Source organism: Nomascus leucogenys, chromosome X (assembly GCF_006542625.1).
Source record: "Nomascus leucogenys isolate Asia chromosome X, Asia_NLE_v1, whole genome shotgun sequence".
NCBI classification, from domain to species: Eukaryota; Metazoa; Chordata; class Mammalia; order Primates; family Hylobatidae; genus Nomascus; species Nomascus leucogenys.
This window is the reverse complement of record NC_044406.1, coordinates 13071689-13088048: the sequence shown is the minus strand read 5'-3', so window position 1 is coordinate 13088048 and position 16360 is coordinate 13071689. Positions and strand designations below refer to the sequence as shown.

General features: G+C 37.4%; 1 protein-coding gene across 3 annotated transcripts in view; it reads right to left on the bottom strand.

The window, feature by feature from the left end:
* GLRA2 (glycine receptor alpha 2) overlaps window positions 1–16360 on the bottom strand; it is a 215986-nt gene that overhangs the window by 125625 nt on the left and 74001 nt on the right. For all 3 annotated transcript variants that reach the window (XM_003261062.2, XM_003261063.2, XM_030807420.1), the window contains 3 exons: window positions 15313–15395; window positions 12462–12599; window positions 10534–10748 (listed from right to left, as the gene is read on the bottom strand). In XM_003261062.2, coding sequence (XP_003261110.1) covers window positions 10534–10748; window positions 12462–12599; window positions 15313–15395 — 436 coding nt within the window. The remainder of the gene's footprint in view (window positions 1–10533; window positions 10749–12461; window positions 12600–15312; window positions 15396–16360) is intronic.

Here is a 16360-nt window from a genome sequence, read left to right as displayed (position 1 = left end):
AAATGATAGTGTTGCTATAAGGTAATAAAGTACTGTGGGGAAAAAATAATTAGAAAGTTGAATCAGGTCAGGGTATTGATGGGAGCCTAGGTCAGAGTGGTAATGACCAGGCTTTGCTGAGAAGATAAGATTTGAATAAAGATTTGGAGAGCGTAGAGAAGGTAGTCAAGTGGCTATCTGAGGGCAGAACATTCCAGTCACAGAAAACAATCATTGCAGTGGCCCACAGCACATGCCCTCTATATTTGGGAAACAGCAAGAAGGTCAGTGTGCCTGAAGCAGTGAGCTAGGGGGTAGGTTAGTGGGATATGAGATCAGGAGGAAATAGGGGATAGATTATGAATGACATTGTTCACCATAGTGAGGACACTGGCTTTTGCTCTGAGTGGGATGGGGAGCTATGGGAAGATGTTCAACAGGGAACTACGGGAAGATGTTCAACAGGGAGCTACGGGAAGATGTTCAACAGGGAGGTGCTAAATAGGACTTTTCTGGCGGTTGTGTTGAAAATACAATATAGAAGGCAAAATGGAATCAGGGAGACTATCCAAAGAATATTCCAGTACAAAGGTGTGGTAGGGAGAATTCTATATCCCAAGCCCCCAAGATTTCCAGTCCTGGCTGTGCGTAATCCTGCTAGTTATTCCATCAAACACTGATCTAGAGACTGTTATGGAGGGGTTTTACAGATATAATTAAGATCCCAAATTAGTTGACCTTAAAATACCGAGATTATTAGGTGTGTCTAATCTAATTAACAAGCCCTTTAAATCTGGGTATAGAGGAAGTCAAAGATTTGAAATATACGAAGGAATTAATGTGCTGTTGCTGACTTGAAAATGGAAGGCACCACGTGTAATGAAATGTGTACAGTCGTGTAAAGAAATGTGTACAGCCTCTAGAAACTAAAAGCAGACCTTGGCTAACAGCCAGCAGCAAGGAACGGGGGCCTCATCTCTACTGCTGCAAGGAGCTGAATTCTGCCAGCAACAAAAATGATCTTGGAAACATATTTTTCTTCAGAACCTCCAAAGAAAACCTCATCCCAGCTGACACTTTGATTTCAGCCTTATAAGACCCTGGGCAGAGAACCCAGTCATGCTAAGCCAGACTTTTGACTTACAGAATTACAAGCTAATAAATGGGTATTTTAAGTAGCAAAGTTTGTTATACAGCAACAGAAAATTACTGCATCAGCTGAAAGCTTTCTAATATTCCTTATGCTGTATCTATGTTTATTTTAATTCATAAACATAATGCCCTTTACATAAACGACATTACCATACTATATCTATGTTTAATTCATAAACATAATACCTTTTACATAAATGACTACATTATCATGCATGTATACAAACACATAATTCTGTCTCATGAAATAAGCATATTTAGTATAAGGATATGTACAAAAATGGAAAGCTTGCCCAATTGTTAGTGAGTGCTCAAATTGGTGTGTTTATCATCAGCATCCTGCTCCTTCCTGGGCCATGAGAGATATTTTATAAAGAGAGGTAGGCACAGAACAATTGCCTAATTGGGGCTTCTTCTTATGGAAAGCTATGAGGAAACTTTTCCAAAGAATTTGAGAAAGCTTCCTGGAAGAATTGGTAAATTTTAAGAGTGGTTTCAAAATTAGAAAGAACATCACCAGACTAAATGGCGATATTCTTATATTCTTATCCTATATTCTTATTATAGACTTGTTCCAAGGACACTAAAGTTAATATCAGCCATTTTATTTAAAGCGTGGTGGTAAGAATTTGTGTCCAAATAAAAACTTCATCTATTTTCAAAAAAATTTAGTTCAGGTGCTGCTTCCTCATGTCCCTTCTTCCAGGAAGTTCCAGACTAGATCAAGGGTCCTTCTTAGCAGCCATAACTTTTGCTGTGTAACAAACTACCCCAAGATGTGGTAGCTTAAAATGACAGCTATTTATTTGTTCACTGTTCTATGGTTCAACTATTTGGGCTGGGCTCATCTGGGATGGATCATCTCTGTTCCACATGGCAGTGGCTGGACACCCTCATGTGTTTGCATGGCCTCACCTGGTGGTTGAGATAACTGGGCCATGTGTCTCTTATCACTCAACAGGTTAACCTGGTCTTAGTCACATAGTAGTGGTCACAGCATCCCAAGAGTAGCAGGAGAGAGCTAGCTTCAATATGCAAGCATTTTTTAAGCCTCTAGTTTTGCTACATTTGCCATTGTCCCATTGACCAGGACAAGTCACATGGTCAAGTTTACAGTCAATGTAAGAGGAAGCTATTACCCAGGGTGTAGACACAGGGAGGGAAATTATTATAGCCGTTTTGTAAAAAAAAATCTGCCTTTACTGCACTGAATTATAATCTTCTATTTTATGTTTATGTCTTCTTAAGGACAGAAGTTCTGTTTCTTCTTGTCTGTAATGTGATCATGTATTATAACATAGTGCCTGACACTGTGTTGCATGCTCCACAATAGTTCATTTTTTTTCCTCACTGTGTGGTGTTTATAAGAACCCAAGCCGTTTGGACCCATAGTTACCCATTTTAGTGAAATGGAAAGAGAAAGAGTTCAAAATAATCCTGAATTTCTATACGCCATCCCCAAAGACTTATGAGCCTCACCAGACTTGAGCAAAAGGCTAGCTTGGATAGCTTCTCTCACTGTCAGCTTCCCTGCAAAGGCTGCCAACAACATGCTTAAACTAAAGTACCAATGGTGCTTCAGCTCTCTCCCCAGAGAATTCTCACACATCATCTCTTTGCATATTTTTTTCACACACTCACTACATCAACGACTCTTCAATTTGCTGTGGCTTAGGAAATGTCAGGAGGGAAAGTTTATGGAGTCTCCTACATATGCAGACATCTGGCTAAAGCAAGCAGGCCTGCAGATCAATTTGCTTGGCTTTCTTACTTTTTAATCTTTATCCAAGAACTTCATAAGATCCTGATTATGTACAAAAGATAATTGTTTCCAACTTCTTTCAGAAATACTGGGAAAGTCATTTAAATTAGCTGGGGATATACCTGATTCAAGGAGCAATCATCTTTATTTTTTAGAGCTAAAACAGATATCCAAACAAATCTTTAAAAACTCCTACAGGTATCAGTCTTACTGTCTTTGTAGTTCTCTTACTGCAGTCTCTAGTTAGAAGCATTCTGGTAGGGGGAATAAAGCAAGACCAAATGTGGCAAAACTACGTATGGCCTCTTTCGTTTTAAATTCCAAGTATGTCCTGGGTTCGTCAGCTGCTTGAAATGGTCCAGCTGGTCTTAGTTGACCAGATGGCTGAAAAGTAAGGAGAAATTTCCTTATATAGGAAATAGGCCATCCCAGTTAATAATGGCGAAAGACAATGCCTCTGGATCCTTGCTTCAAAGAGACAGTTCTGGACCTGTCAGAGTCATCTGCACACCTAGGTCATTCTAGCTATCCCAGTGTTTGCTTTCACTTCTATAGTCTCTGGGCTTCAGCCACAAATGAGGACTCAAGACACACTTACGAGTCGCTATGAATCATCTAGCTATGATAACAAACATGGAGTAAAGGAAAAGAATCGTTTAATCTTATTTTGCCATGTGCAAAGCCTGCCTGATGTCTCAGTCTTCCATCTTCCATTCAATTCATCCTCATACTTTTCTGAGGGTGGGGAAGACAACATGCAGCCTTTAGTCTGCCACTAGAGGCTTTATGCTCTAAACGGTTAAAAGAAGTATTGCCAGCACAATAGCTTCTTGGGGGTTGGCAGAGATGTATGTTTAAAAACCAATTTTATAGCTTCAAAAGGGAAGATACCGATGAAACACATAGCATGCTGGTATTTGATATTCCTGTATTTAGAGAAGAGATTGAACTTCTGAAAAACAAAAAATCAAGAACAAAAACACAAAAAGTATTGGTTGGCAGGAAGATAGGAAATTAACTTGGAATCAATAAACACAAGTTTCTTACTTGAAACGTGTTTAAAATGTGTGAAGCATGTTTGAAATGTGCCCAGATTTTCTTCTAGAAAGCCTTATTTTAAAAGTGTAGCCAAAATATTATGAGTAGAAGGTCCTCATTGCCTGGAATGCCCTTTACCTCCTCCTACTTCACCTACTTAATATGCCTCGTAGATTCAGCTCAGGCTCCCTCCTTCAGGACATTTTCCTAGGTCTGTTCCTGTTCCCTCTACTTCCTTTGCTCCCTCCCCCTCTCTTCTCTCCCTTCTTCACCCACCCATTCCTCCCCCCTCCACTTCTTAATAGGTTAGGCATCCTACTTCATATATCTTTTTATCCTACATTGTTAAATAATCACCATTCCAAATGCCTATCTCTCGCCTAGCAGATTACAAGCCCCTGAGGGTAGGGGCTGTGTTTTATCTTTGACCCCTAGAAGAATGCATGGCACAGATAAAACATTCAATAAGTGTTAGTTGAATAAATAAATGGATGGATGAATCATCAATTGAATTATACTGGGAATACCCCTTGATTACAAGTATTTTCAACACTGTTCATTTATTCACTGATTTACTCTTTACTGAGCACCTACTGTGAACCAGGTGTTGTGCTGAGGGGTGGGTACATGAACATTTCCAAGAGCAGTGAAGTCCTTGCCCTCACAGGGATAAAAGTCTAAAATTAAGAGTGTATATTTATATGTGTAACAGTATGGGAACAGGATATTCTTATTGCCTCAGCATTTTTACTAAAGCCTTACACTAAAGGGAGACACTGCACATATACATGCCAGATACAGTACTTTCTAGAAGACAGAAAATGCTGTCTAGAGACTCTTATACCCAACACCCTGTATTATTACAGAAAACCAGACATTTGAAAACATTAATTGAAGTAATGGAATTTGTGGATGTTGACAGTGCTGTGGCATTCTCCCTGTTCTCCTAAAGATGGGTAGAAGGTGGTTTATACCCACCCCTGTGAGAGAAGAGACTGTTATCTCTTCCATATGCCATATATTTGGTAAGCTGCTGAAATTCTAACAAGTTGCCCCTGGATCAGAGTTCTTAAGAGAATCTCTCATCTGTCCTTAGTATTTGGGTTTTATATGAAAATGTGAACACCAATATCTTTCTTACCTGAATGAATTTTGAAGGCAGTAGGTTAGCTGGAATACCCATGATAGTAGGGTGAAAGCAGAAAGATTAGCAGTTGGTTAAGTTGCATTTCTATCATTTAGCAAGGCAATAATGTACAAGTTCTTAGTGAGCCTAATAAATGGTGTGGAAGATAGCCAAATGTGAGTCATCTGGAAAACACATCAACCAGGAGGGCTATCTTATTGAGGAAGGGGACCTGAGGAGTAAGTTGTATGGGATATGCTGCCAGGAGGTGATAGCTAAGAGGAGATGATAAGACATCACCCACAGAGTACATTATTCATCTGGAAATGGTGTAGTATGTGGGATGCCCTGGGAACTCCAAAGAACTCAAGTTCACCTCACAAGAAATCTAGCATTTGGGGGCTTGCCATTAGAGAAGGTACTAATAGTATACCACAGCGTCGGTCACATGCGATTTTCCTCCATCTTTCCCATTACTCTTAGCCCTCAACAATGGTGAAGTCAGCAACATGAGTGAGGAAAAAAGTTGGAGATACAGGGGAGGAACTGTGAAGGAACAGACAATGTGCTCCACATCGCTGTACATTTCCAAGGCACAAGTCAGGCCTGAGCATGTGGCAAGGGAAGAAAAGAGCATTGAATTGTACATGAGACTGAAGTTTTGTTTCAGACTAGATAATTTTTTAAAAGTCTGATAATAGATTATCCTAAAGTATCTGTTTGTCACTGATACTTTAGCTATTAAATTGAAAAATACGCATTTGTGCATTCCAGGTCTAATAGCATAGCATACAGTACTGAGAATCTATAGAATCCTCCAGAGGCAGAGAAGACATAGCCAAGTGAGGGTATTTAATGGCAGTGAGTGGGGAAAAATTGACTCATATCTTATTCAGGCCCTCTGGAACTTAACCCATTTAATCAACAATCTGTAAAAAACACACACGTGTGTACTTGTACATACATACATAGCTGCCACTTGGTATCCACAGGGGATTGGTTCCAGGACATTTGCAAATACGAAAATCTGTGGATGCTCAAGTCCCTTATATAAAATGGAGTAATATTTGCATATAACCTATGCACATCCTCCCATATACTTTAAATCATCTCTACATTACTTATAATACCCAATACAATGCAAATATTGCATAGTTGTTATGCTGTATTGGTTATTTTAGTTGTATTATTTTTATTGTTGTTTTGCTTTTTTTGTTTTTTTAAAATATTTTTGATCCATGGTTTGTTGAATCTGCAGACGCAGAACCTGCAGATATGGAGGACTAATTGTATAATGTACACACATACATATGACAAACTTTGGTTAATCTCATTGACAGTACAACTATAAGTGAATAGTGAGCCATCCAAAGAACAGGACATCTTCTATTCATAAGGCCCTTTATGCATTTTCTAATATAACCTCTCATGCCAAGGAGCGGTCTTTTCTAATACATTATGGACTGGGAACAGTAACAATAAAAATAACCAGAATGAGATGAATACCAATGATGTAGAAAAACTGGGCTAAACAATTTATATAAGTACTGCTTCATCTCATCCTCATTTAATTTTTTTAAGGGGTAGATAATAATGTTCTCATTTTAGAAATGATGAAACAAACTTAGAGAGGCTGAGTGAAGTAAAGGATCTAAGATTTAGATCAAGGCCTATGTTTCAAAATATGTCTTTGTTCATTTTTTAAATTATTATAATAAGTTCTAGGTTACCTGTGCAGAACGTGCAGTTGTGTTACATAGATATACACGTGCCATGGTGGTTTGCTGCACCCATCAACCCATCATCTACACTAGATATTTCTCCTAATGCTATCCCTCCCCTAGCCCCCCACCCCCCGATAGGCCCCAGTGTGTGATGTTCCCCTCCCTGTGTCCATGTATTCTCATTGTTCAACTCCCACTTGTGAGTGAGAACATGCAGTGTTTGGTTTTCTGTTCTTGTGTTAGTTTGCTGAGAATGATGGTTTCCAGCTTCATCCATGTCCCTCCAAAGGATATGAACTCATCCTTTTTTATGGCTGCATAGTATTCCATGGTGTATATGTGCCACATTTTCTTAATCCAGTCTATCATTGATGGACATTTGGGTTGGTTCCAAGTCTTTGCTATGGTGAATAGTGCCGCAATAAACATACCTGTGCGTGTGTCTTTGTCGTAGAATGATTTATAATCCTTTGGTTATATGCCCAGTAATGGGTTCGCTGGGTCAAATGGTATTTCCAGTTCTAGATCCTTGAGGAATTGTCACACTGTCTTCCACAATGGTTGAACTAATTTACACCCCCACCAACAGCGTAAAAGCATTCTGATTTTTCCACAACCTCTCCAGCATCTGTTGTTTCCTGACTTTTTAATGATCGCCATTCTAACTGGCATGAGATGGTATCTCATTGTGGTTTTGATTTGCATTTCTCTAATAACCAGTGATGATGAGCATTTTTTCATATGTCTGTTGGTTGCATAAATCTCTTCTTTTGAGAAGTGTCTGTTCTGTCCTTTGCCCATTTTTTGATGGGGTTGTTTTTTTTCTTGTAAATTTGTTCATATATTCTTAACTTCCCAAAGTCTGCTTGAGAATTTTTGGAAAGGGAGACACACTCCAGAGAAATTCCAGCCCTTTATAGTACATGTAATATTATTATGAGATTCTTCTGTACATTAAAACTCAAATACTTTTCTGTGTAACTTTCACCCATGGATTCTGCTTCAAGTCTAATCTACTAGGTTGGTACAAAAGTAATTGCGATATTTGCCATTACTGTTAATGACAAAAGCCACAATTACTTTTGCACCAACCTAATATCTTCAACATGGCCTCACATGGGAGAACATGGCTGATCATTAATTTATCCATTCAGTGAGAATTTATTGGTCATCTAGTCTAAGCCACATACTGTTCTAGGTGTTGAAGTTAACAGAATGAACAAGACAAAGTTCTTGCCTGCATAGAACATATATCCCATCAAATATCTTCTCATAGATCTTCCCTCATTCACTCTAAACATGCTCAGTCCCTTCTTTTTTCTCACTGAAAGTTTTTAAAAATTAAAAACTATATATATGTTATCTAAAACACAGTGGGCTACAAACACTCTTATGCAAATGTATTTATAATTATCATACTTACAAAAGCAAAAAAGAAAACTCTAAGTATCTAAGATGGTGTAAAAGTTTGATCTCAGTTTTCTGTGGGTGCATGTGAGTGGGCTTGCTCATAAATGCACATGGAAAAAAGTCTGAAAGAAAATACACCAAAGTCTTAACAACAGTTATTTAATGGTTGGTTAACATTAATCATGTTTTCTGTGCTTTCTGTCTTTTCTATAACAAACATCTTACTTTTAAAGTGTAATGTGCATGTGTACTCTGTACAGGGCATTGAAGGAAGCCCTGAAGTAAATGTACAATCACCACAGTGGAGCATCTGGTCAGGGATTGCAGTGTTTATAAATTAAAATGAGTATTTATATGCATGTACATGTATAAGTAACTGTATGACCAATTCTTTATTTTCCATGACTCACTTTTTATCCCATGTTTGTTTCACACCATCATCTACATAAGTTACATTTCCTCATGGTCAGTTGAAAGCCAACCATGTTTAATAACAGCATAAGAAAAGTACACGGAGGAAGATAAACCTAATGGTGGCAAAAGGATAACCACCATGAGTTCAGAGCCAAGTGTAAAATGATTTTTGATTATATTCTCTTTTGGTTTATCTGACTTCCTGATTGCCTCTACATACAAAGATCACTGATCAGCGAACATTTATTTAGCAATAGTTTTGACCATTGATACAGAATCATAACAGCTTTATAAAATGAATAACAAATTTATAAAAACTCAAACTCCCATTTTGAAGATAAATGACTACTCTTTTCATAGCAATGAGCAGTTGGAGGCTAAATGTCTTATATTTTGACATTATATGCTTACAATTTGTCACCAGTACTTTAGCTGTCTATTAAATTGTAAAATATACGTTTTTACATCCTGAGGTTTAATGCCATGGCATGCAGTGATGGCAATAGTTAATAACTAATAAGAAATAAGCAAATGAACCTGTTTGGGAGGGGCACAGAGTGGATTAAAAGTGCTATTAGGTAAAATTGATTTTTGATTATACAGGTTAAAAAAGCTGTTAGTGTTTCTGACATCTGTATTCCAATAGAAAAATAATACAGGTACATTATACTATTTGTTATTCTAGAAGATAAAAAAGTATTAGAGATACCTCTATTCCTTTCTCTATGACCATATAAAACCTAATGTTTATCTTTGGAGGCATGGGACTTAATAAGTTGTGTAAATATTTCTCCAGTATTCAGCCCACCTCTATTATAACCACAGACCTCCTCCATATGTCATCTTATCTTCTGGACATGGGAGATAATGTGGAACATGATCTATCATTTCTCATTATGTCAAATTCAGCACAACCAAACATAAACTCAAGCCAGCAAAAATGTGGAATTACATCTTCGTTATTTTCCGGAAATGCATTTTGGAGAGACTGCTCAACCAGTATGAGACAATGTACACTGAATCCTAAATTGAACTCATATTCTGGAAAATTGAAGCCAATGGCTCAGTGTACTCAGTGAAATGGGGAAGCACACAAAGGCACACTTCTGAGGTGCTAGAGCATTTCAAAAGTGGGACATTCATCATTACTTGCTTAAGCAATATTTACAAATGCAGATGGCCTGCTTTTTATAAAAATATATTACACAGCCATTTATGGATTATTATTTGAGGTGCTATAAACTGTCTATATATCCCTGATATCGATCCCACACTCCTCTGTCACCATGCCACAGTTCTAGGAATTTTCACCATTTTGGATGACTCTACTGTTCCTTCTCTAGGTAACTGTGTCACTCAAAAATAGTAGCATATCAGCCATTAAAGGAAATTAAGGCATAGCAATGTTTCATGTATCAGATTGCTGTACCCTAATATTGTACATTAATTTCTTACATATATTCATTGATATGGCTCTTCTGTGATTTCCAGGAGCCTAATTCAAATTTTTATTACTATAAATGACTTCATTGAACATATGAATTGCAATAGTTTCACCAATAAATGCTTGAAAATATGGCATAAATTGCATCAGTCTTACTCCAATTCTTGCAAGCTTCATGGCTCATAAACAACCGAGATCAAAAGCACTCAAGGGCTTCCTAGAGTCTCTAAGCCATGTTTCTGCCTCTACTCATTTCTGTTCCCTCTCAATACTAATTTCCCTTTCCTCTAAATGATATGATTTTGAGGGTTCCCCGTGTTCCCAGATCCCTGATTCTCTCCAACTCAGCTTTTTGTCCTCTTATTGCATTCATATCTGTGGCAGTGTCATAGGGTGGCCAACATTTCTGTCCTCACAGAACTCTCCAGCCCACAAGACCTTTGGGAACCTTTCATGTCATCTGTTATCAAGCAAGATTTCTTACCTTTGGCAGAGATGCCCTGGAGCCTGAACTCTGGGTGGTCATCGTTAAGACTGTGGTGATGCCCAGTGCGACCCTGGCAGGGGCTGCATCCATGTTTATCCAAAAGGAAACCCAGGACAGAATTACTATAAGCAGGCTTGGGATGTACATCTGGATCAAATAATATCCCATTTGGCGTTCCAGATGAAACTTGACCTCAATGCAGGTAAACTTTCCTAGAAGGAGGAAATGATCATTTAAAGTCCAGTCTGAATTTATAGTTCCAATTCCATTATCCCACGTTGTTAAAAAAAAAAAAAAAGACTACTGCAGATGGATTTGGAAGATTGCACAAAATGTTCACCCTACGTAACCAATTCAACTCTTCTCCAACTGAACCAGTAATAGAAATAATTACTGTGGAATAATAGTGATAATAATAGTGTGAGAATGTGTGATCTAAAGAGTCACTGGACCAAAACCATAAGGCATATTTAATTTTTAAAATCTGTGCTTGCTGCAGCTTGTTTTAGACAGAGCTTCAGAATTTACAAGACTGACAGAAAATGACCAGTGGAAATAAAATATTCAAATTTTGTGGGGTTATAATATGTAATATATAGTATATTATATATTAATAGCATATACTATATAGCATATAATATGTAACACATGACATACACTGTGTAATAGTTGAAGCCATTTCCTCCAAAGTACTACAGTTTACATAAAACTACAAAGTATTTAAAGAACTGTGTATTTATCATTGTGTTATTAATGGCAAGAGAAAAATGTACATTTGTATGAGCCAGCGTATAATCTATTCATTGTAAACATTTCCTATCCTTCTGGGTAATTGCTTCAGGACATTTAGTATATGCTTAGGAACTATGTACAGTGTTTCTTTACCTGTAAAAAGGAGTTCATATAAAGGTATTAAAACTTTTAACATTTAAGAGATAGATATTCCTACCCCTTCCCACTTTTTTTCTCCTTAATTGACTTGGAGTTAGAACTCCAGAAGGTAATTTTGCGTAGTCCCTACAGATTACAAGATATGGGGTTGAATTCTTCTTGGTCAGAAAAAAAAAAAAGCCTTGGAATCAGGTTTTGGTTACTTCATAAGTATCACTGTTGGCTGCTGGAACAAGTGTGCATAAACTGTTTTCCTCAGCAAGGGACCTAGACCAGTTACTGGACAAACCATCATGTCTTGATTGTGTCTCCATGATCAGCTTGCATGGTATTGAACACCATGGTTTTTCTTAGGAAAAACCATCAGCTTTTCTGGACAGGTAAAATCTTCCAGAAAACAACGGATGCCTATTTGTTGCTACCACCTCAAGTTTTTCCTCCACCACCTGCCCCCCAACCCCATGTGTCTGTCAGCACTACTGATAACACATGACTTTAGAGCCAGCTGAATTCTTGCCAGCTGACTTTCATCCAAACTTCTATTGCTATCCAGGACTGAAGAACACAACAGCTCTATTTCTGGGTTTACGAAGACCTGTGTTATTGTCCCTCTTTTCCACTAAGGCACTAAGGCAGTAAGACAGTGGGTGCAAATTGACCTGAGCATCCAATGGCAAGAGCGGATGCCAGAAAGGAGCCAGAATTCATGTTTTCTGCACCACTAATGAGGTTTTCTACACCTTTCCTCAGACTCATTTGACAAAAGATGGTCAGCTAGGGAACAGCAAAAGATCCTAAATCCTCTCTCCTTCTCTCTATGTTCTGGAGAAATTACCTCTTGTGTTTGCTGACCTATTCCAGAGAGTATAGGAATCTTATCTGTTGAGGGAGTTTTGAGCCAAATCAGGTCCTTGCCACATAGGTCTATTTGCCTGGTAAATATGCAGCAATTAAAGTAATGAGATATATACTCCATACTGCAAATGGAGCTCACTTGTGTTTAACAGCTGAAAAAAAAAAAAAAAAAACCTTACCAGTGTTGTAGTGCTTTGTACAGTAGCCAAGTTCCTTCTCTTCTTTCAAAATAAACTGGGGCAGGGTCAATCCTTCAGCAACTTGCACTGGACCATCACTTAACCACTCAAATATCAGGTCATTCATCGTGTACCCAACTGAGGTAAAGAAATCATAGTGAAAATTGAATATGGCTTTCCAAGAAAGCTTGAAAGTCTACCCATGTAAAGAAATAAACAAGGAAACCGTTTAAAGTAGACATATGCTCAGTCAATTCAACAGCATTCTTAATAAAAGAGCTGCAATCATCACTACAACTCTGTGTCACTGGAGCCAAAGAAATTTAAGACAGAAAGCTACTTATGGATGGATTTTTTTTCTGTGTAATGAAAGAATGGCATCTAAAAAGTCTACTGATTTCTGCCTTTTTATTCACTAACTGTTTCTGAAGAACAAACAAGTAAACAAACATAAAAATCCTTTGAAGATTGTCTTTACTTGCAAGAGCTGAGGCTTTGGCAATCCAATAAGACAATCCAGTCCACAGTGCCAGTCTTAGTACTTTAAATGAAAACAATTCTTTTTTTTAATGAGAATGAATTAATAACGGGCCTGCCTAAAACATTCCCATTACAGACTTGGCCCTCCTCCTAGGGTCTATTAGCTTTGCATTCAGAAAGCTTATGTTAAAGTCCTTCTACTTAAGCAAATGGGGAAGACTATTGGCAGGTAATCTAAGAGGAAATTGTGGAATATGCAAATTAAGAATATTCATTTGTGCTAGTGTCTTGCTAAATGGGCCCACTCATCACAATTATTAATATGAAGTAAAACAGATTACCTATTATGAAAGATCATATTTTTATATGACTTGAACCATCCAAAGTAAGATTGTTATCAGTTTGGTAATCCAAAGTTAGCTCTTAGCCTCCAAGCTCCTGCTAGCTAGGTCATCATCTGTCAATTATTTCTGGATCTTTCTCTACCCTAGAAATGAAGCCTACTCTTCTTTCATGCACCATTTCTCTACCTTTTCCCTTTGTTTGTAATATTTGAACTTTTCAAATAAGAGTGATGAGGACAGAGGATATTATGCGAGGTCTTGGCTGGCCAAAATCCTCAGCATGTTTTTTTGTTTTTTTTTTAAGTTCATGGATTCTTATTCTTATTTACTGCAAGATAGTGACTCACCAAAGCTACCCAGAAATCAATAGCAAGTTTAATTGTAATCTACTTTCCTGTTTCTTTGGACTACCTTTTCAACATAAAGCCAAAAAAAAAATAAAAATAAGAACATGGAAAGCAAGGAGATACAAAGAGGCCCTATACAAGTATTCGTGGTCCACAAAGAGAATGGCAAACCATATCTGTATGATTACACCTTGGAAACCTCCAGCAAATACTACTCTAAGCTCACAAAATACCCCACGTTCTTGTCTGGTGAGCTTCTCGTTGGCCACCATAATAAAAATTCTTGTCAGTCACCCTGAAGCCCCAGCATGGGGAAGACAGCAGAGGTAAAGAGGTGGGGATGAAGAAAGTAATAGTGGGATAGAAAAGGAAAAAAATAATAATTCCCACCCTTCACATCCAAAGTTAGTGGTAAACATGATGTTTCTTTGATTTCATTATTCGTGCCAGGACTGAGCTTATTTACTAATTCAAATTTTCTAAGCCTTGGATGAGCATCAGTTGACAGCTATGGCTACTGTTTTACAGAAAAAATAAAAGTGTTGGGTTGAGTCAGGGGAGATTTTGGAGCAGTAGAGAAAACAGAAAGAAGGAATCATGTAAGAAAATGTTTTTCTCAGCTTTTTTCTCAAGAGAAGGAGTGATAAGGAAAAAAATGAATACATAAGGCCTATTTTAAATCAGAAATTTTCATTTTATCTATGACAACTTCTTAAAATAAAGAGGTTTCATCATTTTGTTTATTTCTCTGGGATGTTTCAAGGGAAATCCATAGTGATTTTAAATGATCAGAATGAAACCAACCCTGTCACTACCTCTTTTTAAATAATAGATAAGTTGTTTTACACATATTATTTTTCTAAACCAAGAAGTTAAAAGTATTTCCTTGCCCATGCCTCATTAAATCTCCTAACGTCCATGTAGGTCAGTGGCACTTATTATTCTCTGCATTTTACAAACAGAGAAACTGATAGACCAAGCCAGAAAGAAATTCATGTCTCTTAACTGAAAATCCTGTTACCTTGGAGGCATCAGCAACTTATGGTGACACATGTCAAAGATTTTAGTGGCATCAGGGTTAGGTCATAAAGGGGACAAAGTAGATGGCCTTTTTCTACTTGCTTCACCATGCTTTTGTGTATCCACTGCTTATCTAAGAGAAATGCCTCTTATTCTATCTTATTCCATCGCATCTCATGCCCCTCATTCTTACATCCTCCTCTGGCCAAAGTCCTTATGTCTTGTTCTCAAAGCAATTATCCCTTCCTGCCAGAATTCCTTTTGGGGTGATGGTCTATATGGGCATAAGATGGAAAGAAATTCAATTTTCTGATTAAAGAGTGATTCACTATAAAGATTTAATGACTAATAATTTTAATTTTCTCAGGAGGCACTTTCATTTCAATGAAAAGCTTACTAAATCATGCTATTTTTTGGGCGGGGGGAGAAAGGCAAGTTATGTGGCATTTTACTTTGAAAGGTTGTCTATGCTGTATTGATAATGAGATTTTGTATGACACACACACACACACACTTTGGTTTGTCTTTCCATTAGGATGTTGGGGGTTGGTCAGTATATAGGGAATGAGTCGTAAGGGTCTGTTCTCTTTAATTACATGCTAAAAGAACCAGGTCATTGGTTAAAACAAGCAGCGAGTCATTTCAACAGTGGTAACTTACAACTCTCCAGCTGCATTGTACAGGTCTGGACATCCATCGGAAAGTTCTTCAAGTCCATGGGACAGGATAAGGTCAAGGTGAGTCTTAGCAAACAAAAAAAAATTTAAAACCATTTCTAAATCTATGAAGTCCAATTGTTGAGAAACAAACAAAATACACTTGGCATTAAGCAAAGTGACATTGATTCAAATAATGAAATCTAAGCTCCAACTCAGGGCAGTGCTTTTTGTTTTTAAAATGAAGAACAGTGATTGATAAATTTTTTAAATATTGTAGTATTTCACCATAAACTCTTACTCTCTATTTTTTATCTTCCAGCCTCTGATTCTCCCTCCTTCCCCAAAAATGGTGCTGTTCTCAGCTTTGTACTAGAATAAACAAGACCACTGGGATATAACATAACAAGAATAGGCTCTTACCCATACCAGTGTCCAAAAGATATAAAGTTTATACTATTTTAGAATTATACCTTGGACTTTGCTTCAAGGACAGAAATGATGTAATAAGTATAACTGATCATGTTAAGTGCTAGTTCTTCTTACATTAAATGGGCAAATGCTTAACTCCACAGTCTTCTCATTTACTACATGGATGGGTTAACGATATATTGTAGCATTTATTCTAGAATTTTGATAATTTTGGAGCAAGTAGTTCTTGAGCTAGAAAAACCCATTTAAAGATCATGGTTTATTTCATTAAGTCCCACATATTTATCTTTGTTTTTATTGCATTTGTTTTTGGGTTCTTGGTCATGAAATCCTTGCCTAAGCCAATGTCTAGAAGGGTTTTTCCAATGTTATCTTCTAGAATTTTTATAGTTTTAGGTCTTAGATTTAAGTCCTTGATCCATCTTGAATTGATTTTTGTATAAGGTGAGAGATGAGGATCCAGTTTCATTCTCCTACATGTGGCCTGCCAATTATCCCAGCACCATTTGTTGAATAGGGTGTCCTTCCCCTACTTTTTTTTGTTGTTATTTGTTTTGCATGGCAAAAGGAACAGTCAGCAGAGTAAACAGACAACCCACAGAGTGGGAGAAAATCTTCAC